Here is a 22,228-nt window from a genome sequence, read left to right as displayed (position 1 = left end):
GGCTTTGTAACACTCCATTAGGCTCGCGAAAAGTGCCGAAAGACAGCGAACAAGAAAGAAAGAAAGAAAGAAAGAAAGAAAGAAAGAAAGAAAGAAAGAAAGAAAGGAAGAAAGACGTCCTTTGTTGTTTGTGCCCATTTCATGACACATTTTTTTTTTTATTCGCTCGCGTAAATTTTTGTGTGCGAATCTTTAGGCGAAGTGAACGTGTAGCTATGGTCAAAATAGCCCCAACCAGCGGATAGCTTCCCTACATCTTTGTTAACTCAGTCGCATCGAAGTTTTACCTCGCTGAATGAAAGACTACAAAATAAAATCATACACAAACAGACTGAAGAACAAAGCGGGCTGACAGCGCCTAATTTACGCGTGGCAAGACAGACAGGAATGTGCGACACAAATGGGATCACGAAGAAGTAGAGACAGCGAAGGCTGCAGTAACAGTGACAAATCAGATAACACGATGTCGCTGCCACCGCGTTAATGTAGTCCTATGTCAGCGGGAACCAGACGACGTGAACGCCTTAGGGGCGCATTTTTTTCTTTTGTCCCTCTTCATGGGGAACAAAATCTGTTGGCCCTATTACTCCTTAGCTGTTCAGCCCGGTCCTGTTATGACTCATGTATATATATATAAATATATATATATATATATATATATATATACATATATATATATATATATATATATATATGTATATATATATATATATATATATATATATATACATATATATATATATATATATATATATGTATATATATATATATATATATATATATATATATATACGTTGAAGCAGAAGAAATTAAATATGCAGTGCTTTCTGCTACTTTCCTAGGATGATGGGTCAGGGCTTGGCTTTATATCTGACGTAACAATTCATATTCGTGTGCGCGTACAACAACTCTCCTTTTCTATCTCATATAATTACTTCCCCCTTTCCCCTTCCCCAAGCTCGGGGTAGCAAACCAAGCGCGACCTTGGTGAACCTCCCGGCCTTTATTTCTTATTTCTCTCCCTCTCTCTCTACGCCCTTTCAATCCTTCCTAGCCGGTGTGTTTGTTAAGAGCTTTCCTTTCACTATCTTCAGTACTTGTTAGTAAATTGGGTCTTACTTATCCCGCCTTTAACATCTCAACGCCGCCCTTCCGGTTTCCGCCACCTTCTCCGTCATACACTTTAATGTCATTATACACAAGTTCCAGCTATTAGTGGAAGACTTTCGCATATATTTTCCCTACATCTATATAGAACGGCGTTCCACGTAAAATAACAATACGTGTGTGAATCATATGTGACGTCGATCCTAGATATGGTTTCAGCTATGGGGGTGTGCAAAAGAGTGTTCTATATAATACGATAATATTTTACATGTTTCTCCAATAGTGTTCGGTAACATCGGCTATTTTATTGGAACACGTGTTTGTGTTCATGTGAATTTAAAAAGCAGAAACCCGCCGTGGTTGTTTAAAGGCTATGGTGTTGGGCTGCTAAGCACAACGTCGCGGGATCGAATCCCTGCCACGGCGGCTTCGATGGGGGCGAAATGCAAAAATACCGGTCTACTTAGATTTAGGTGCACGTTAAGGAACCCCAGGTTGTCCACATTTCCGGAGTCCCCCACTACGGTGTGCCTCATAATCACATCGTAGTTTTGGCACGTAAAACCCCATACTTTAATTTCATAATTAGAAAGCAAAAAGTTCAGAAATACAGAAGGCCGTTCGTATATCCTGTCATATAATGGGGATCACTGTTTCATTTAAGCGAGTGGAAAATATTTCTGAAGATTTCCCACTTATAGCCAGAACTTAAAAGCGATTTAAAGAGTGTAGGGCCAGAAATGCTTGCATTATAATCGCTGAAATACGGCTCTTTTGAAAGCCACCTAAATAATTTAATATTAGCCCGCAATAAGAAAAAAAATGCCTAATACTTTATGAGGTTAATGAATTCTTATAGTACATTATTTGCAACTAAGCCCTGGGGTGCGTTGCAAGTAGACCCTTTAAATCTTCTACGAACACGCCTTTTATGAATCGTTCCTCTAGGTACGTTCAAGAGAAGGAAACGCAGACATTAGATTTTTTTATTAGAGATAAAATATAGCACTGCTTACTGATCTAACTAAATTATCGGCCCATTAACGCACGGCATCGGCTATTTTACCACCGCTTCCCTGTCAAGTGGCCCGGGGCTATTTATACAACAGGCATCTCTAGCCGCCTTCACATGAATGCGACCGTGCCGCATCGAATTTCCAAGCGCATTCGAGAAAGTCGATGCGACACCGTTTACATGTAGCCCATTAACCGTCGCAAGAACGTAGCGCCGCATGCGTGACCCGCAAATCTACCCTCGCCAGGCGCATTGATGCGACGCGCCTTCCTAGCGTATTACCGCTGTTTACGTGAATGCGAAGCGCTAGAAATGCGACGCGACGCGCAACTGGCTCATTCACGTAAAGGCGGCTTCTAACGTTAAGAGCGTGAAGCTTACCCTTCTATGTCGTCGTCATCCGTTTCCTTCTTCGGTGCTGGCTGAAGGTGAACGAGACAGCGTTGTGAGAATTACGCCACGTTCCATCGCTACCAGCTGTGATGGGTAAACCGTGATGCATGCGTGATAATAACAGCGAGGTTGGCATTGGTCCACTATACCCGCTGCGGTTGCTCAGTGGCTATGGCGTTGGGCTGCTGAGCGCGAGGTCGCGGGATCGAATCCCGGCCACGGCGGCCGCATTTCGATGGGGGCGAAGTGCAAAAACACCCGTGTACTTAGATTTAGGTACACGTTAAAGAACCCCAGGTGGTTTAAATTCCCGGAGTTTCCCGCTGCGGCGTCCCTCATAATCAGAAAGTGGTTTTGGCACGTAAAGCCTCATAATTTAATTTTTTAATTGTCCACTAAGTTAAAATGCCTATGTTTTGGGACGCTTGCCCATTTTTTCTACGATGAGCGACTGCTGATATCGCCTGCGATGAAACGGGTATGAATTTGATAACGTTAACGTTGGAGCACTTCGACGAAGGAACACGGATTAGCTTATGACCCAAGCATCATGTCTATCATGGCGATCGCGTGCAGTAAGTGAAAAAAAAAGAAGAAAAAGAAAAGAAAGCGTAGTTTTTTGGTTTCTAGTCGGACTTGTTGCTGCACTATTCAGAAGTCTATTAAAAGGCAATTATCAAAGTGTAAATAAATGCTTGGTATGTAAAACAAACAGAGAAGCACGGCGTTTACGGAACAAACTAGAAAGAGCTCCACTGGCAACAGTTTTGATTGTCAAAATCTATACCTTTCTTCAGGCTACTCCTGCAGGATTTCTATTGGTCGAGCCATTTGATGCTATGGAAATACTTAAGGTGGTGCGTTAGTGGGAACAGCGTTACGCAACTACATACAACACGATGAAGATCTGTACAACGCTGCACATCTAGCACCACGCAACCACCGACGCGATACTTCACGATCCCAAGAGTTGAGAGCATGAAAGCAAGCGCCCAGCTTCTACTCTCAAATATTGGCTTGGCAAAAATAAAAACTGTTGTTACGTGGGTTTCAGTCTAGCATCAGTGCTGTTTTTATCTGGGCGTTCTTTTTTTTATTCCTAGTAGTATTCACCTACTTGCTGGCGATTGTTTGGTTCCTAACACAAAGACCGTTCATCTTCGGTATAATTCTACGCTCGCTTTATCTATCTTTACAAAGCTATCCGCTCAGGTTTGACGTGAGCTGATTTGATATCATGAGTGATGGCGTGCATGCATCCCTTAATCACCGTTAAGAAACAATGTTAACCTTTATTGTGTCCCCTTTGCCGACGACCGATATGTCACACTTAATGTAGCCCTTGGGACCAGCCGTCATGTCATCCGGGTCCGTAAGGACAGCCCACTTGTGATAGAACTGGTGCTCTGAAAAAAAACAAAAATAAATGCCGACTAAGTTAGGTGTTCAGAGTAGGACGCTGTTTGTACCAACTTTGCTTCGCACAAACAGGAAGATGATGTTTACGAAGTAACTAAAAAGTGCTTTTATTTATATATTTACAAGGCCCACGAAGACAGATTACGACGCATAGTAATCTGCGAAATCGGGTGTGGTTCGCAACAAAACGCTGAATTTTTTACGAGCGATATTCGAGCTATAGCATGCAACAAATAACGCTCCGACTATAGCCGTACCACAGGTAAAGAATACTCATGTTTTCTTTTTTTTTTCTATTTTCTAAAACTGTCACGTGAAATTGGCCATTGTGTTTGTTGTTTCCTATACACGCGGTTTCAAAAAGAACCAATTTTATTAGATTTCCCAAAATTTGAGGAATCTTTCTTTTTTCTGCTGGTGCGATTCTAGTATTTTCCTCCAACGTACTTTTTAATGTGCACACGTTGACAAGTTCCCTCACATTCTTCTGACTATCTGCGTGTGCTACTTCAAGAAGGATGCGAAAATGCCCGTGTACTTAGATTTACGTGTACGTTAAAGAACCCCAGTTGGTCGAAATTTCCGGAGTGCTCCTCTAGGCCTGCCTCATAATCAGAAAGTGGTTTTGGCACTTTAAATCCCACAATTTACTTCAAGAAGGTCTGTCGAATGAAAATGTGATATGGTTCACGCTCACCACACGGTGAAAAAATTTGCTGCGTCTGTTATGTTGGCGCTTCAGTGCGTAATAATGACTTAAAGTGAACTCCTGCCAAAGCCCATGCACAAGAAAGCTTCTTTTAAATTCGCAAGAGAGGTATCGTTGTTTGTGCTTCGAGCCCTCTAAAAAAAATTACGAGAGAACCTGTTAACAGTGAAAACTTAAGTGACATCTTTTTAAGCAGCTCCGCTTCCTCACCCGGCTGGTTGAAGACCGTCCCAACGTCGAGCTTGAAGCTGCCGATTACTTTTCCCGAACGAATTATGTTGCGGTTGTGTAACGCCTGCAAAAAAAAAAAAAAAAAAAAAGAATATGTGTCAAACAGGGTGACTTAACCCCGAAAAAAAGAAAAAAAGAACACATGATCCTCGAAGAAAGTAACTCACTAATGCAGAATTGCATCTGAAGGAGATTTCGTTCTTTGAATGATTTTTTTTTGCTATACGCTTGCAAAATTTGCATCTATGCGCATGCTGTATCTGTTTAAGTATTTATTGTCACTCCAATACGGGACAGAATTGCAAAAGTTACATTTAGCGCCGGCTGAGTAGGGGAGTGAAGAACTTTGCAAAGTTGTTACAGCTTGCGTACGAACACAACGCTTTCTGATTATTAGGCGCTTTGTCTGGTTGCCGTCGTTGATTACCATTATGCAATTATTCGTAAACTGATCGGTACTTACGCCACGTCATAGTTTGTAACGTAGACCTTTGATTAGATGATCACAGTCGTTGTTTCCATCGAGCCCACAGTTAGGGCATCCCATACCACAAGTTTTATCTATATATATCATCGCTACAGTGCATAACGCGGATGTCGTACTCTACTCCAGTGCAGTTTTCCATAACTTCTGAAGACATTGCGTGAACACACACACGTATGGATGGGTTAACACTGTCGCAGGCGAGCAAATATCCACAGTAAACTTTGCACAGCGAAAACGTAATGTAGGCGCACCCCAGTCCACGAGTGGAGCCCTACGCATGTGAAATTCTAGAGTGTTTTCCATTGCGTGAAGTGATTTTAAGCCAAGTGGATCGCGGTTGCCACGGAGATGCTGCAGTCAAGTATTTCTTCTCGAAGCACGGCGTCAAAACACCACAAATCGCAAACCAACATTCGGTGGTCTATATTTTATTTATAATACGACCATATGTTCAGTCGAACGTGTGACTTACGTAAAAAAAATGATAAAACGCGCAACACAACACTTTTTTTAAGTTCTAAATGTAACCTATACCTGCACACGCCAAGCATACATTCGGATTACTCACCGTTAGCGTGACAATCTTGTCGAACAACATTGACGGCGCCATGTGAAAATCGAAGACAAAGTACTGAAAAGAAAAGAACGAAGGAAATCGATCAGTTAGCTCTCTCTACTCGTTCTGGGAACGGTGCTTTTCTTTTTGTGGTCAATATTCCGAATCCAGCCTAACACTACGCATAACGAGCGCAATGAGTTATTTCGATGACTTTCCTCAGAGCGTCTGGACTCCCTTTACTTTCAGTGTGAAAGCGTTTGTTGACAGTGCGGTCTACGTCAATGAACACTTAACGCCACGAAACAAAGCGCTCTTTTCAAAGGCGCTGGCTTTGAAAAAAAACAACACAAATGGCAATTTCTATGGATGAGCACCTGCCAAATCAAAGCTAGAAAAACCGAGAAAACCAGACTGTACCACACTGCTGATGATTCAGACCTAGTGGTCGTTAACTAATGGGCAATAAGCTTGTGCCTCCCTTAACCCCTTTCTTCCATCATGGTGTCATATTACACAACTAGCGAGTTAAATAACTTCCTTCAGAATAGTAACCACTCTCTTATTCATTTCAATGCACGCAGCCTCCGCAAACATCACGACGACTTCCAGAATCTCCTTTCATCACTTTCTTTTACGTTTTCAATCATTGCAGTCTCAGAGACCTGGCTTAGCGAAGATTATAAAAATTTGTACTATTTCCGTTCTTATAAATCAGAGTATACACACAGACAGTTCAGTAACTACGGCGGTGCAGTTGTCTATATCTCGTCCGGAATCCGGTACAAACGAAGACTCGGCCTCGCGTTATATATTGAAAACTGTTAATCAGTTTGGTTGGAATTCGATCCTAACTTTCTTAACACCGATGATAGAAACTTCATGTTTGGTTGCGTTTACCGTTCACCTTCCTCTTCAATTCCAGACTTTTGTATTTCTCTCGAAAAAATGATGGCTAAGTTATCCGCGGAGACAAAAACTGTCATAGTTATGGGTGATACGGTCATAAATTTATTGCAGTCATCCCCGAGCTCTGTCAGTTATTCGTCTTGTTTCCAGAGTTTTGGTTACGAATGTCTTATCAATATCGTTACTCGTTCAGTTCTTCGGGGTTCTAACGCTCTAATCGATCATGCATTGTCTAATCTTTTGAATCCACCTGATGCAGGAGTACTTGAAACTGACATTCCTGACCATTTTCCCCTCTTTCTGCGCACTACATTTGCACATTGTTCCTATTCCAACTCTTTCACATAACAGAAAAATGTTTTGCTATGTGAAATCTAAGTGACACTGCGCACTGTACAATCCGAATTTGGTTTTTGACTTCCCATTCTTATGTGCTCCAACATGTAATTTCTTTTTTAATTTTTTTCTTTAATTTTTCTCTTTCTGCCTCCTTTACTTTAGTTTTATCTAGTTTCGCAATACTGCTTACCGCCGATATATTGTCTATTTAGTACTTCATCTACTTATATCTGTATATCATTATTTATCATTACTGCAATTGTGCCGATTGACCTGCTGTTGCTTGCCAAATGAACCTTTATGTTAACCATGAACAGGAGGTCCCAATTCAGTTTTGACTATGGGACCTCCTTGCGTATACCTCTATCTGTATAGTATTTCTATTTATTAATAAAATTGATTGATTGATTGATTGATTGATTGATTGATTGATTGATTGATTGATTGATTGATTGATTGATTGATTGATTGATTGATTGATTGATTGATTGATTGATTGATTGATTGATTGATTGATTGATTGATTGATTGATTGATTGATTGATTGAGTTCTGTACCATGACTTTATTTTTATGTAGTACGCAAACGTGCGTAGCCAATGCAAACTGACTTGAAACTGGAGTTAACTTGAAGGTCTCCTGTCCAGCATTAAACCTTCATATTTGATTATCTTATTATTGCTGATTTCATATAGCGATCTGCCATTGTGATACGTCATGCTGTATTGAGTTGCTACTTTGCTTTCTTCTTTCGCGAGGTTGTTTTCTCTTAATTATGTAGCAAACTGTGCTATCTCCTGCTGTGTGAATGGGCGAGTGGGGTCAGTCAAGCTGCGGTGAATGTGAAATTTTTTTCCGTGCCTTCTCTATCACAAGTTCAACAAGCTGTATGCATTTGTGTGTGAAAGGAAGCATAACCTAACCTAACCTAACCCAAGGTGTGAAGGCCGTTATTCAGTACGTGCTCGTGGTATAATCAGAGCGTGTAGAAGTAAGCGGCCTATGTTAAATCTGTTTTCTCCCAGTGCCAAACACACACACGCAAAAAAAGAAGCTTCACCTCGTTGTAGTATGGACAATTTGTTGATTCCTTAACTGAGGTATACTTCTTCTGGTCCCCAACTTGCACACATATTACTGGATCCATGTTGAGACCGGCAAGATGTCGACCTTCAATTATTGTCACGCAGACCTGTATGTAAAAAACAAACAAACAAAAAACAAAAGAAGCACAAATATATCCTTGATAATTCTAATACTACTGTGCTACCAGAGACAATAAAGTGAAGGGAAAAAAACACGCACACGTGAAACCACCTTTAAATTGAAATGCGAAATTAACAGTAAAACAGATTGTAAAGTTGAACAGAGAAGAATTTGCCTCTGGCGGCAGCCGAGCCCGCAACATGTGCATGGTATGTGCGAAGCTCTACAATTCGCGCGTGCAGAATTGCACGCGTTAAGTCGAGGTTGTGGGTTCGGCACCCACCAGCAGAGGGCTGTATTTTCTTCCTTTTCCCTTTCCTATATTTTTAGCTATAGTTACTACATCTTAATCACGAGGAGAGTTAAGCTGGCCTCTGCTTTTCTTATAGTTTATTTGTTAGCTTCACATAGTCGTTACTATTAGTCGAACTCCTGTTGCTTTCGCTGATTGCATTGCAAAGTAACACTGCACTTCTTGTCCTATCGGTCTTACAAAAATTCCTTCTTTTATTGGTGAGTTAGCTGCTCGATGTCGATGCATTCTGGAGCGAGTTCCCTCATTTTGATGTAGATTTTTTCGTTAATGTTATGAAAACATTAAGAACGCGATCCAGGCAACTCAAGAGCGAACTGGAACAGCGAGAACAACACCAACTTACGCCCACTTGCCTTTGCGTAATCTAGAAAAGCGCTATTCACTCTAAAACTGACATGCACTCGTGTACAAAACTCGCGTACAAGACTTGCGTATACACGCTAGCAGTGAGGACGGTTTAAAAGTTCGGGCATGAAGAAACAGCCTTTCAGTAACAAATATTAGTATTACGAAAGTTTAGCTGAATGCTTGATGATGTTACATTATACATAAATGGGTTATGCTCAAGATTTCCGTCACCGGATTCATTGATTTAAACCACTATCTGCAGCGAACTAGATGCGTAGTGGGGCCACTCAGTAGCGCTAATGCTCTCAGTGCAGAACTTTCAAAAATGGCGCCCTGAACACGATGTTCGCTTCCTATTTTAAAAGAATATCTACTTTTGTATAACTTGCTAAAATAATAGGTGACCAACCGGTCGCAGGTTAGAACCAGTACGTAGATAAGCGGCATATCGTCTATTTGACTGTTATGGTTCCATCTGAGCACATAGCTGCAAACATCGAGCATCACATCAGCTCGAGGGAAGTCATTATAACTTGCGGGATCTGTCCTCAGCTATGACAGCACTCCGTTACCTGCAGAACCACATACCTGCCGACCACCTGCTGTATTGACGCGCAACATTAAAATTCCATAATTGAAACTATTAACCACAAATTAAACCCAGACGAGTTTCATACGTAGTTGTGATAAGGAAGCGCCCCCATACTGATGTGTTCCTGGGTCTCATCTGTATTATTAACTTAGCTGCATGTCGTACAACTTACATAAATTACATAAATGAAATTTGATGTTGCGCGTCAATACTGCAGCTGGCCGGTAGGTATGTGGTTCTGTAGATAACGGAGTGCTGTCATAGCTGAGGACAGATCCCGCAAGTTATAGACTTCCCTCGAGCTGATGTGATGCTCGATGCTTGCAGTTATGCGCTCAGATGGAACCATCAAAGTCACAGGCACGATATGCCCGTTATCTACGTGCTGGTTCTATCCTGCGGCCGGTTGGTCACCTATTATTTTAGCAGGTTATACAAAAGTAGATATTATTTTCCGAACAGGAAACGAACACTGTGTTCAGGGTGCCATTTTTGAAAGTTCTTCACTGAGAGCATTAGCGCTACTGAGTGGCCCTACTACGCTCGTAATTCGCTGCAGATAGTGGTTTACACCAAGGAAGCCGGTGATAGAAATCTTGGGCATAACCCAGTTATGTATAATTCCCAGTTATGTATATACCTATCCCAGTTATGTATAGTTATGTATTATGCATAATATGGTGTTCGTACGAACTTACAAACGAACACAGTCTTCACTTTTTTTTATACAGATGCCACCGGCAATTGACTTTCCTCACCTGGAAATCCTGTGCTTTGAGTGCCGACGTAGCGGTGATGTCTTGTCTTAACTTGGGCCTGCGAATGGCCGAGAAGACGGTTAAATTATTGTTTGGGTCATAATGCAACAGTGAACTAGCGGAGAATGCTGGGATTTCTCCGATACAAACTGGATGAAAAAAAAAAGAGTGCGCCTACGCACTGGGTTTTGTTAGTAATGTAGGTCTTAATCGACTGAGTTACATTCAGTGACAATCCTATTAGCAGATTTGTTAAAGCATATACAGTACTTCAGCTTGTAGAGACTAGTCGAACGCCTCACAACAGTCTCAAAGCGATGCGTCACCTTGCCCAGAGCAGTTGAGAACACCCGCAATATGAAACTGGCACTTATGGGGTAACGGTTTCCACGCCATCTTTCACAGCCGCGCTTTTAGACACGGACAAGCGAAAGAAACCAAACGTCTGTCGCTACGTAATAAGTGGCGCTGTAAAAGATGGATCCGTACCAACTCACCTAATTTGCAATCCTAATGAGGTTGACACGCCCTTTCTAAATCAGTGTTGATGTTGCGACAGCATTTTGTGTTCATACGAGTACTTGTAGAGCAAGGAAGCAATGCCGTGCTCTAACAGCTCGCGAGAAGTACTCGCGATTGAGGCGTGGCGATAATTAAGACATCTATAGTCCCAACTGGAATTCGGCATCCGCCACCCAGAGCTGAGATCGCGACCACATGTTCAACGAAATTGCAGAAGGCAGTCAAAAACGAAAGCTTCTACAGCCACCGAGTTGCCCCGGCCAGTTAATTACGCGGTGCAAGAGACCGCTAACGAACGCAAGACGAAGAGTACGTCACAGTTGAATGTCCATATAATAAAAAAGAAAAAAAATACAGCCGCCACTTTATTGCCGTCGGCACCGCGTGCACTAATTGAACATCAGCCTGTCGACAAATTTTTTGTTTGTTTGTTTGTTTTAACGAACAAAGAAAGCCGCTTCCCATGAAATTGGATTGGATTGGATTGGAGAAACTTTAATTATGCCTGCAGTTGGGCGCTCGCGCGCCCCGACGAGGGCCTACGTCATCCTCGAAGGTGCCGTTACTCGGCGCGGGTCTCCGCTCGCCGTTGCCGGCTCGCTGGGTCCGTGCCTTTCGAGCGCCTCGAGGACCTGCTGGACGGCCCAGAGCTGATCGTCTCGGTCGTAGCTCTTCGCGGCTGCCTCGAGCCGCGGTGGGAGTGCTCTTGAGTTAGCGTCTTCTGGATATTTAATGCAGTCCCACAAGATGTGCGTGTAGTCTGCGGTCCCCCTCCGGCAGACTCTGCACATATCTGTCGGATATGTCTCGGGGTACATGCGATTTAACAGTTTCGGGCTCGGCAGCGATCCGGTCTGGAGCTGTCTCAGTACTACCGCCTCCGCTCGACTCAGTCTCGGGTGCGGGGGTGGAAGAGTCCTGCGAGCCAAGCGGTAGGCCTTCGTGATTTCATTGTAATCCGTCATGCGGTCCTTGGTTCCGAACCATGTCGGACGGTCTGTCGCCGGGGCGCGGTTGGTTAGCGCTCGCGCCGCGGCGTGTGCCGTCTCGTTATGGTTCTCATTGCGTTCCGACGCGTCGCCCGCGTGCGCCGGGAACCACTTGAGTCGTACTTTTCGTTCGTCTAGTTTTACCGCTCGCAGTACGCGCTCAGCCTCCCTGCAGATTCGCCCTTTGGCGAAGTTTCGCACCGCCTGTCTTGAGTCACTCAGCACCGTGTGGCAGTCTGCGTCGGCGATGGCCAGGGCGATGGCTACCTCCTCCGCTTGCTCCGCTTCGGTGCTTCTCACGCTCGGTGCCGTCCTCGTGGCGCCGGTTGACGCCTCTATGACGACCGCTGCGAAGGCGTTCCGTTGGTATTCGGCCGCGTCCACGTACCGCGCGTGTTCGTCGTTGGCATGCTGGTCGATGAGAGCCTTGGCCCTCGCCGCTCTTCTTCCCTTGTTGAACTCGGGATTCATGTTCCTCGGTATGGGGTCGATTCTGGTCTGGCGTCGGACCTCTTCGGGGACGGGGAGCTTCATCTCCACCTCGTTCGAGCGTCTTATTCCCAGATCGTCCAGTATCTTCCTCCCGGCTTTGGTCATGGACAGCCGCTCCAGTTGAGAGGTCCGTTGCGCTTCGGCTATTTCGTCGAGCGTATTGTGTAGCCCGAGTTGTAACAAGCGGGCCGTGCTTGTGGACTCGAACAGGCCCAGCGCTGTCTTGTACGCTCTTCTGATGAGCACGTTGATTTTGTTTCGTTCGTGTTGCAGCCATCTGTGGTAGGCTGCAACGTACGCGACGTGGCCGATGATGAAAGATTGGACGAGCCTAATTAGGCTCTCCTCTCTCATGCCAGCCTTTCTGGAAGTGACTCGTTTGAGGAGTCGAATCGCGTTGGCTGTTTTTGCCTTGAGACGGGTGATGGTTTCGCCGTTCCTTCCGTGCTTTTCGATGACCATGCCTAGGATCCTAATTTTGCCGACCTCGGGGATTACGTTGCCGGATTTGGTCACGATTCTGATTTTTTCGTTTTCGCGTTGTCTAGTCTTGCCTCTGCTGTATTTGGTAGGTGGGAGTATGAGAAGCTCCGATTTGCTCGGCGAACATCTCAGTCCGGTGCCTTCCAGCTGGTCTTCTATTGCGTCGACGGCGGCTTGCAGCGCGCCCTCGATGTGGGCGTCGCTGCCACCGGTCACCCATATCGTGATATCGTCCGCGTAGATGGTGTGCCTGACGTCTTCGATGCACCCGAGCTTTTCGGCCACTCCGATCATTACCAGGTTGAACAGCATTGGCGAAATGACCGATCCCTGTGGTGTTCCGGTGCTCCCGAGCTTCTTCTCTTGCGTCTGTAGGTCGCCTGCTCGTAGCTCGACAGTCCTGTCCGTGAGGAAGTCCTTGATGTAGTTGTAGGATCTTTCCCCCATGTTGAGCTTGGAGACTTGGGACAGAATCGCCGAGTGTTTCACCTTATCGAAGGCGCTCTGCAGGTCGAGCCCTAGGATGGCTTTGTTGTCGCGGGCGCTGCCGCCATCATCGATGATTTGGTGTTTGAGCTGCAGCATCGCGTCCTGCGTGCTGAGATGCTGTCTGAAGCCGATCAAAGTGGCCGGGTACAGCCCTTCTCGTTCCAGGTAGTCTTGCCACCTGTTGAGCAGGACGTGCTCCAGCACCTTGCCCACGCAGGACGTGAGCGAGATGGGCCGGAGGTTATCCGTGTCCGGCGGCTTCCCCGGCTTGGGGATCAGGATGGTCTTGGCTGTCTTCCACAGCTTTGGCAGCGCTCCCGCTCTCCAGCACTTGTTGTAGTAGTGTGCGAGCTTTTCAATCGAGCCGTCATCGAGGTTCTTGAGCGCCTTGTTCGTGACGAGGTCCGGGCCGGCTGCCGACCGGCTATTGAGGTCGTGCAGGGCCGCGCGTACCTCCTCGACGTCGATGTCACGATCGAGGTTCGCGTTAGGCAGGCCGCTGTACGGCGCGTGTTGTTCGGTAGGTGTAGTCGGCAGGTATTTGTCGTGATAAGCATGCATCCGCATGCTTATCACGTTGCTTTTCGAGACGAAACTCATTTTTATTTATCAGTTTGAACGAAAACGTAACTAAATTTTCTCGTATCTCTGCTCTTTACCTCTTGGCTACCTTTGTGCTTGAATGCATAAAACAACGTTTTGTTAACAAAGTAATTGGAACGCCAATGCACTTCTTCGCGAAGTTCGCAAATTAATATATCGAAACTGGTGTCATCCTCAGAATTCGTTCCAAGTGGATCCGCCTCGCGAACTCCACGTGTCGAACTTCTAAATTGCAATACGGCCATAAGGTCAATTTGTTAAAAGGCAATTAGCAAATGTTTCTTAATTAGTCAATTATGCGTTCCGATTTTTTGTGCAAGTAATGCCCACCTCTTCGAGTAGACCAGCTCATGAACTGGAACCGTGCTATCTGCCACGAGCAACCTCAAAAAAAAATTAGAAAGTGTTCGCTGAAACACCCTGTATATGTTTAATAGCACGTGCAGGACGCAGGGGGGGAACGGGTGCTTTGTGTGAGTTTTATTTTGTTGTAGCGCAAGCTCAACAAGGACAACAGAAAGGCTTATCTGACACACACAGCGCTGTGTCATATGTGCCATTCTGCTGTGCCTATGCTGTCATATGTGCTTTAGAAGAGTTAACTGCTGGGCTAGTTGGTGATCTTGCATATTGAAAAGATTTTGCGCCAAAAAAACAACACACACAAGAAAGACGACGACACCACGGGCTGCAACAAAATAAAAATAGCGCTGTGTGTCAGGTGTTCCTTTATGTTTCCCTTGTTCAGCTTGCGCTACAACAAAATGAGATGTGCCGTACCAACAAGCCCCCATACCTATCCTCATCGACTTTGTGTGAGTGCAGTGTACCAATATGACTGTCATAAGCTTTGACATCCTGACCGGTCTAAGCTATTTAATAAAGTAGATAGGAAAGTGAATAAAAAACTACGACCGCAAGATATATCGGCGTGCGACAACACCGTCACACGCGTCAACTAATCTGTCATCCTTCTTTCTCACCTCGTGATGACCACGGGAGTCGTGATGGAGTACGGCGCCGTGTCCATCGCGAACGGTTCGTCGGCAAACATTGTGCTCTCGGCGACATCGCCTCCTGAGAGCAGGTACAGCGTCTGGTCGCTCAGCCGCCGCTGCAAGGACTGCGTCGATCCTGCGCAAGGACATTGAGCAGAGCGTGACGTCGCGGAACGTGTAGAGGTACCTGGCCGTAACCTTGACACTCTAAAATGCAAGGGTGTGACACACAATAGACACACGTTTAACGTGTAACGTTAAGGGATGAGAAGAGAGCAGATTGGTTTAGGGAGCAAAGGCGAGTTATTGACATCTCAGTAGAAATCAAGAAAAAGAAATGGGGCATGGGCAAGGCATGTAATGAGGAAGGGAGATAACCGATGCCATTAAGGGTTACGCACTAGATTCCAAGGGAAGGGAAGCGTAGCAGGGTGCGGCGGGAAGTTAGGTGGGCGGATTAGATTAAAAAGTTTGCAGGCACAACGTGGCCACAATGAACAAATGATCGGGGTAGTTGGACAAGTATAGAAAAGGCATTTGCCCTGCAGTGGGCGTAGCCAGGCTGAAGACACACCAAAGTAGAGTGTTATGCAAATATTGTTTTATGTTCTAACACCTGTTATGTTTCATTTCAACCCGCCGTTGTTGCTCAGTGGCTATGGTGTTGGCCTGCCGAGCACGAGGTCACGGGATCTAATCCCGGCCACGGCGGCCGCATTTCTATCGGGGCGAAATGCGAAAACACCCGTGTACCAAGATTTAGGTGCACGTTAAAGAAGCCCTGGTGGTCGAAATTTCCGGAGTCCTCCACTACGGCGTGCCTCATAATCACAAAGTGGTTTTGGCACGTAAAACCCCATAATTTAATTTTGATGTTTCATTGTAGTTCAAAAAAAATTTTAGGTCGCCTACGAGAGAGATAGATATTTTCTGCCTTTTCAAGTAGCACAGGGCGTAAGATTTGACAAGTCGATATGCCAGACTTGGCCTGAACAAGCAAATTGGAGTCTTGTATGCCCAGTTTATTCGTTCATGCGCAGTTGTGCCCCTCATTATTGCGAAATCATAATTGTTTTTCCTTGGCAGGATAGCAGAAATAATGCCATTATGTGCACCCAAAAGATTTCAGTATACGCAGGTTGCTAATTAAAACGTTTACCGACTGAGCCTTTATTAATAAGGCTGTGGCGAAAAGGTACATCCGACGTCGCAGTCCAAATTTCTTTACAGGTACGTTAGGCAGATTCGTCAGTGTTCTTACGGAAGTACGTCCGAGACATTTCTGGTTGGTTTGTTTTTTCACGTTTCAGGTTTGGATACGTAGGGCGTAAGTACGCTGAACAGCTAAACACATGTCTCCCTAGAGTCAGCGGTTATTTTGTGTGTGTGTGAGCGTGTTTGTGTGTTTGTGTTAGCACGCAGATCAGCGTGCTAACACGCTGTTCTAAACTGTTCTAAACTGTTCTAAATTGTTCTAACTGCCGCGTCTGCTTCTGCAGCGCTGATGCTGGCTTTCAGAGCGAGAAAGAAAAAACGCATTCCATTCGGTGCCCCTCGACGCGATGCTGTATGGCAACGTATGTTTATCGCAGCTATGGCCATGCGCCGCAATTACGCTCCGCTACCGATCCACTGAGTGATCGGTGGAAATTCCTTCAGCGTTGCAGTACTTCACAATTGCGCGAAGACGTCAAAGTCGGAACTGCGATTCACGAATAAACAGGATCCTTAGCTAACTGAAGCAGAGAAGCGCAGATATTCTTCCGCACAGTTAGCTGTGCTGACCGCTCTCGAGGTCGGCCTCAGTTTTCGTTCACAAACGGGCGCGAGTGGCCCTTGTCGGGTACCGTTTGCTTTGTCGCTCGTGCTTTGACACTCAAATCAGTTCTTTCTTGATGCTTCTTCGGGCAGATTGCTTTAAATCATACACCTAGACAAACCACAAGTAACGACTTGAACATTTGTCGCTCGAGTTACAGCACCGGCGCTAGAAGTAGTCGTTCTGCATCAGTTTGAAAGCTTTTTCGGCTGTACTGGTAGAATACCGCAGACTCCTACGTTGGCAATGATTCGTCTACTTAAAGTATTGAATGCTGTATAGATGAGATTCTCTGCAAGCGCAGTCGAGAATGCACGCACAATAGCTCGACTCGACGGTGAGCAGTGCCGACACGGCCGAGGTCTCGTTTTCTAACGAAACACGCAGTGATTGGTTCTGTTTAATACGCTAAATATTAAATTTCAAAGTGGAACACTAGTAAAGCACAAAAAATGGATTTTTTTAGAAGCGGCAGAATCAACAAGAGATCATGCGGTTTAGAAAGCTGAACAGCTTGTGATCAGTGGTTATTACTACGAGTACAGAAACAATCAAGTCGACTGCTTTTGTCGGCGTTGCAGTGATATTTCCGATCGGTAGGCCTGGCTACATGGGTTTCACACCAATTCACGAATTCCCCTTTCTTTTATTTTTGTCTGTAGCGGTTTGCCTGACGTGACTATACATCTCGCAAGGTGAGACGTCAATCATTGCTGTCAGACTCCCACACCCATTGGACCGTCGGGTCACGTGTTTGAGTTAGTTTCTTGCGCTGTTCTTGTATGCGCTGTAGAGCATGTGCAAAAACAGCAAAATAAAAGTATTGCACAAACAGAGCAACAAACTAATAAAGGGGATATCAGACATCCACCGAATCGTAGCAATTGCTAGAAAGGAAACCCACACGGATTGCTCGAAAGAAAAGCCTCGCAATCCTGGAACTGCGAGGCTTTCCTTTCGAGGAATCCGTGTGGGTTTCCTTTGAAGCAATTTCTACGAATTGGTGGATGTCTGATTTTCACTTTATTTATTACTTCTATCCACCTTGGGGGTTTCCGCAGAACTATTACGTCAGAGCAATAAACATGCTTATCTGTAACACCCCATGCTACATTATAACTGACGTCAACTGATAAGTGATCTAGCAGCCGTGAGGATATGTTGCTTGCGGTCACCTTCTGTTGTGAGATCCTAAGTGGCGAAAATGTTTTCGGTACGTCAGAGACACTGCGGGAAAAAGGATAGTCGTATTGATGAAAGAAAATAAAAAGAAAGAAAAACTTTCGGCGGCAGGATATTTGTTCGGACTAGGAATCGAATCCCAGTCCACTGCGTAGCAAGGAAAGTCGTAACCTCCACGGCCACCGATGGAACTCGTCAGGATACCTTATCAGTCCTGATATTAACCATTGCCTTGTAACTGGTAAGGTCTCGCCACGTTACTTTGGTTGATTTCGATGTGTCAAATGGCTATCATTGTGTGCTTTACGTTCACTCCACCTTAATCTCTTGTCGTATAACGCATTTACCGCCTGGAGCCGCTTCTAAACGCCTCTTTCGTTAGAATATCGAGCCTTGCGCCGCGGTAGCACTGATTGTCGTCGAAATGCGCTTCGGCATCCATACTCCTCCCTCATGTTCGTGCATGCTCTCAGCGCGCACATGTGATGGTGGGAAGCCATACGCGTGTATGATAAGCAGCTCTGTGCGTACTTTAATCGCCGTGCCGTACTAGGTAGCGTTAATCTTCGCGGAACGCTATTGCTGAAGAGCGTACCTCCTTCAAGATCCGCCAATCCTCCCCCATCTTCGAGGCCACAAACTGGGTTGTTCGCGCGTACGTCCGACGCAGCTTTAGGCACTTCGCACTTATTAACTTGAAGGAACATGTTGCGAGTGAGAATTTAAAGCTAGTAGCATGGCGAAATCATGTCTGTATAGTAGAAATCCTAAGACTAGTGCCCTATTGCAAATATCCATGCTCGAAGTCTAAAAAAAGAAGAGAAATATTGCCAGTCTACTTAATATAGTCCCAGATTGCCAGAAGCTTTTTGGGGGAACTCTTAAGTGGAACGCCGTTATGTATGGTAGAAAATATCCAATATACGTTGCTTAGCTCTCATTCATTTCATTTCGTGCCTAACAATGCATGTTAGGAATAGAATATATTCTGTTAGGAACAGAATAGCCAGCTGGTAAATACCATACAGTGTAGCAGGGAACCATTAAGCGTAGGCTGTATAGAGTCCTGGTTAATTAAGCACTGAATGCAAGCATTGAACCATAACAATCTTTACGATACAGCCCGATAGAACGAATTTGTTGCCATCGCTTCTTTTCGACACATAAAGCACACGCAAACGTAATTGCACAGACATATTGGTGACTTTGCAGAAAGTGCAATGCGCGCCGATATGACCTTGAATGTACCGAACTTGTCACGACACGCGCTGTCTCTGCAACTGCTGTCCCCGCCGACTCCGGACGCATGCATATTTATTATCATTCAGCGCTGTTCAACGTGCCTGCCTTCTCGGACGCGCTGCAGTCTCAAGTTCGTTGAAATTCCTGAAATCCATTAGGGTAAGTAGACTTGCTAGAAGTGGCCGTCTCTGGTGCGGCGTTTATATTCCTGTTTTCTCTAAAGAAAATTAATTCTGGGGTTTCACGTGCCGAAACGACCACCTGATTGTGAGGCACGCCGTAGAGGAGGGCGGTGCCCCGCGACTGGGATCGAACTCGCAACGTCAATTTTAGAAGGGAAAGATGCTTTCCCTGTGAACAACGTATGCATAATAATACAGGCATTATTGAACAACAAAGCATTCAGATCGAATTCCTCCAGATTATGCAAGAGTAAATTGTAAGATGACTAACTATCATTTTAGCTATCGCTTATAGTGGTCAGTTTGTAGAATAAACATACCCGAGGGACACTTGAACTATTCTTCATTTATTATGTATTTCAGACTGATTATCTACCTCTTTTATGTTGCTTTCCTGCAGCTTTTCGCATTCTCTCCTTATTTATCTTATCGCTATGAGGCGAAGTTCTTTTTATCAACGTGCGCCATTGTCAAAATAGTCATCCCCAATGTCACAACCAGAGCAAGTAAATACGCGCTTAACAGTTTTCGCGGTAAAGCGGCGACGCCTATTTGCGCAATTACGACCCGCAGACAATCCTCGCTTCCGGCGCATCCTCGCGTCGCACAGTTTATGCAAATGAGTACGCAAATTTCGCGTCGACACGCTCTAAAGGACGCACTTTCTGTCACGCACTGTCCCGTTCGTGGCGCTCTGAGCACGCGTTAAACCTGAACGCCTCCCGCGGACAGGGTACTGCGACTATCTGGCGTGCAGGGAGTGAACTCGACCGTTTCTCCATTGCTAATGGCTCTGCTTAGGCAGGTATAACGAGCAGCGAGCTTCCGAAACGACTGCCGCTGCAACAAAGGGAAGGCTGGGGCAGTTCCCTTCCTCTCATCTCTACCCCTCCTCCCCTTTTGCCATCTCGACCGTTACGAGGAGCTGTGTGATTGGACATTCGCGGTACGCCACCATGCGTTGCCGCGTAATGGTTCCTCGGAGAATACGCCGCCTGCGAATACGTCCGAAGAACCTGGAATGGTAGGTTGCGCTTATATTATGAGCTTAGGACGCTAACTCGCTTGTATTTTGGCCGATATATATATATATATATATATATATATATATATATATATATATATATATATATATATATATATATATATATATATATATATATATATATATGTGTGTGTGTGTGTGTGTGTGTGTGTGTGTGTGTGTGTGTGTGTGTGTGTGTGTGTGTGTGTGTGTATGTCCCTTTTTATCTTCTCCAAGACGGCAATGTTATGCGTCGTCGCTACCGTGACAGTTCACCCTTATTTAATTCACTCCTGTTTTACATCATGAATATTGACTTCGACTCCTCTTGACGTAGAAGATAGGGTTGATTGTTCAGCTTGTGCACGACTTGCGACGTGCACACAAAGAAAAGGAGCATAAAACATACAAATTCGGGACCCACGAAATACGAACGTCATTAGACAGTTTTAGTTACACGTACGTAGAGGCTTTGCGTACGTAGAGTCTACGTGTGAGCCGTGCGCATGCGTAGAACGTAGCGGGCGCGCGCGCGTTTCACGGACGTACGTGAGATTCAATTCTTTGCGTGCGTTTCTTGCGCACGTAGACAGCTACGCGCGGGAGTTCCGCAAGATCGCGAAATCGCGGGCCGCGCGCGCGCAGACGGCTCGCATCGAAACACGGCGACGTGATTGAATTGGCTACCGCCGTGTTCACATTTCCCGATAGATGGAGCTACGGGGTCCCTCTTGGCGCGCGTCGCGTACGCTTAGCTAAAAGCGTTTCAGATGGCGTGCACGTAAGGTACGTAGGCTTTTCACTTTTGCGTACGTGAAGCCTCTACGTACGTGTAACTAAAACTGTCTATTGCTACAAACCGATTAATCTACGTCGCATCGTTCGTTGAGCAAGGGAAACATTTCGAAGATTGCGGGAACTTGGGGGAAGGCTGAATTCCAAAGCGAGCGAATAGTTGGGCATCTTGGCTATCGCAGCGCACCAGCGCGACGTGCATGGCTCTAGGCTTCCAGCGTCTAAGCCTGTCCGTCACGTGTTTCCGCATTGCAAATCGAATTTTGGGCATCACACGTTTGCACAAGAATAGCACGTACAAAATATTATGCATATATGTGGCACATGCATGGTATCGAGGTGGAACGGAGCCTTATTGAGACTTTCAATCAAATACTCTGCACCGCAATTCGATACGTAGTATTTCGTTTCAAGCAACGTGTAGCCACATGTATGTGATGTCTATGCACCACGCAGGTCGGAACTTTAGAAGGACGCTATACAGAAAAAGAAATTAATTTTCACTAGCAATGTATCGTTTCAAAACCTTATATTCTTCAATTTCGCAGTAGGGGGTTGATACTACAGTAGAAAATGAATGTCAAAGTTGAACTTTTCGAAATTCGCGCCAAAACGCAGCGTCGGTACGGCAGCAGGACGTCACAAATTTCCAAGCGATTTCTCACTGTTTGGGGCCGTTGCGGCTTAGCAAGTGTTTCTGGAACTCGCTGCTTTCAGTCTCTGGCGCATTTAGAACGCGATTTAGTCTATGTTTACGGCCAAGAAATTTAACTATGCCCAAGCAGACGCCATCTAATACCGTGACGTCACAGGGAGCTAGTGCCGAACCTCACGGTGGCGTCGCCACTTGCCCTTCATTTTCGTGCTTTGCCTGACCAAGCGTCTCTGTAAGAGTATTTTAGAGCGCAGCTCTTTGGCGTCCGTTCCTGGGTTTCGCGTCGTCGTCGGCCTCGTAACCAGCTCCGCCCCCCTTTCATCCCCCCAGCGCTAGCAGCGACTGACTGATACCGCTGGATGCCGCTGA

General features: G+C 45.4%; 1 protein-coding gene across 1 annotated transcript in view; it reads right to left on the bottom strand.

The window, feature by feature from the left end:
• Positions 1–22,228, bottom strand: part of mfr (ferlin family C2 domain-containing myoferlin misfire) — a 383,091-nt gene that overhangs the window by 69,486 nt on the left and 291,377 nt on the right. The window contains exons 7-13 of the mRNA XM_075669201.1: positions 14,946–15,096; positions 10,385–10,442; positions 8,225–8,356; positions 5,930–5,992; positions 4,854–4,938; positions 3,806–3,921; positions 2,504–2,544 (exon numbers count right to left, since the gene is read on the bottom strand). Coding sequence (XP_075525316.1) covers positions 2,504–2,544; positions 3,806–3,921; positions 4,854–4,938; positions 5,930–5,992; positions 8,225–8,356; positions 10,385–10,442; positions 14,946–15,096 — 646 coding nt within the window. The remainder of the gene's footprint in view (positions 1–2,503; positions 2,545–3,805; positions 3,922–4,853; positions 4,939–5,929; positions 5,993–8,224; positions 8,357–10,384; positions 10,443–14,945; positions 15,097–22,228) is intronic.

The sequence above is a fragment of the Dermacentor variabilis genome, chromosome 9, assembly GCF_050947875.1.
Source record: "Dermacentor variabilis isolate Ectoservices chromosome 9, ASM5094787v1, whole genome shotgun sequence".
In the NCBI taxonomy this organism is placed as follows: domain Eukaryota; kingdom Metazoa; phylum Arthropoda; class Arachnida; order Ixodida; family Ixodidae; genus Dermacentor; species Dermacentor variabilis.
This window is presented reverse-complemented; position numbering and strand designations above follow the sequence as displayed.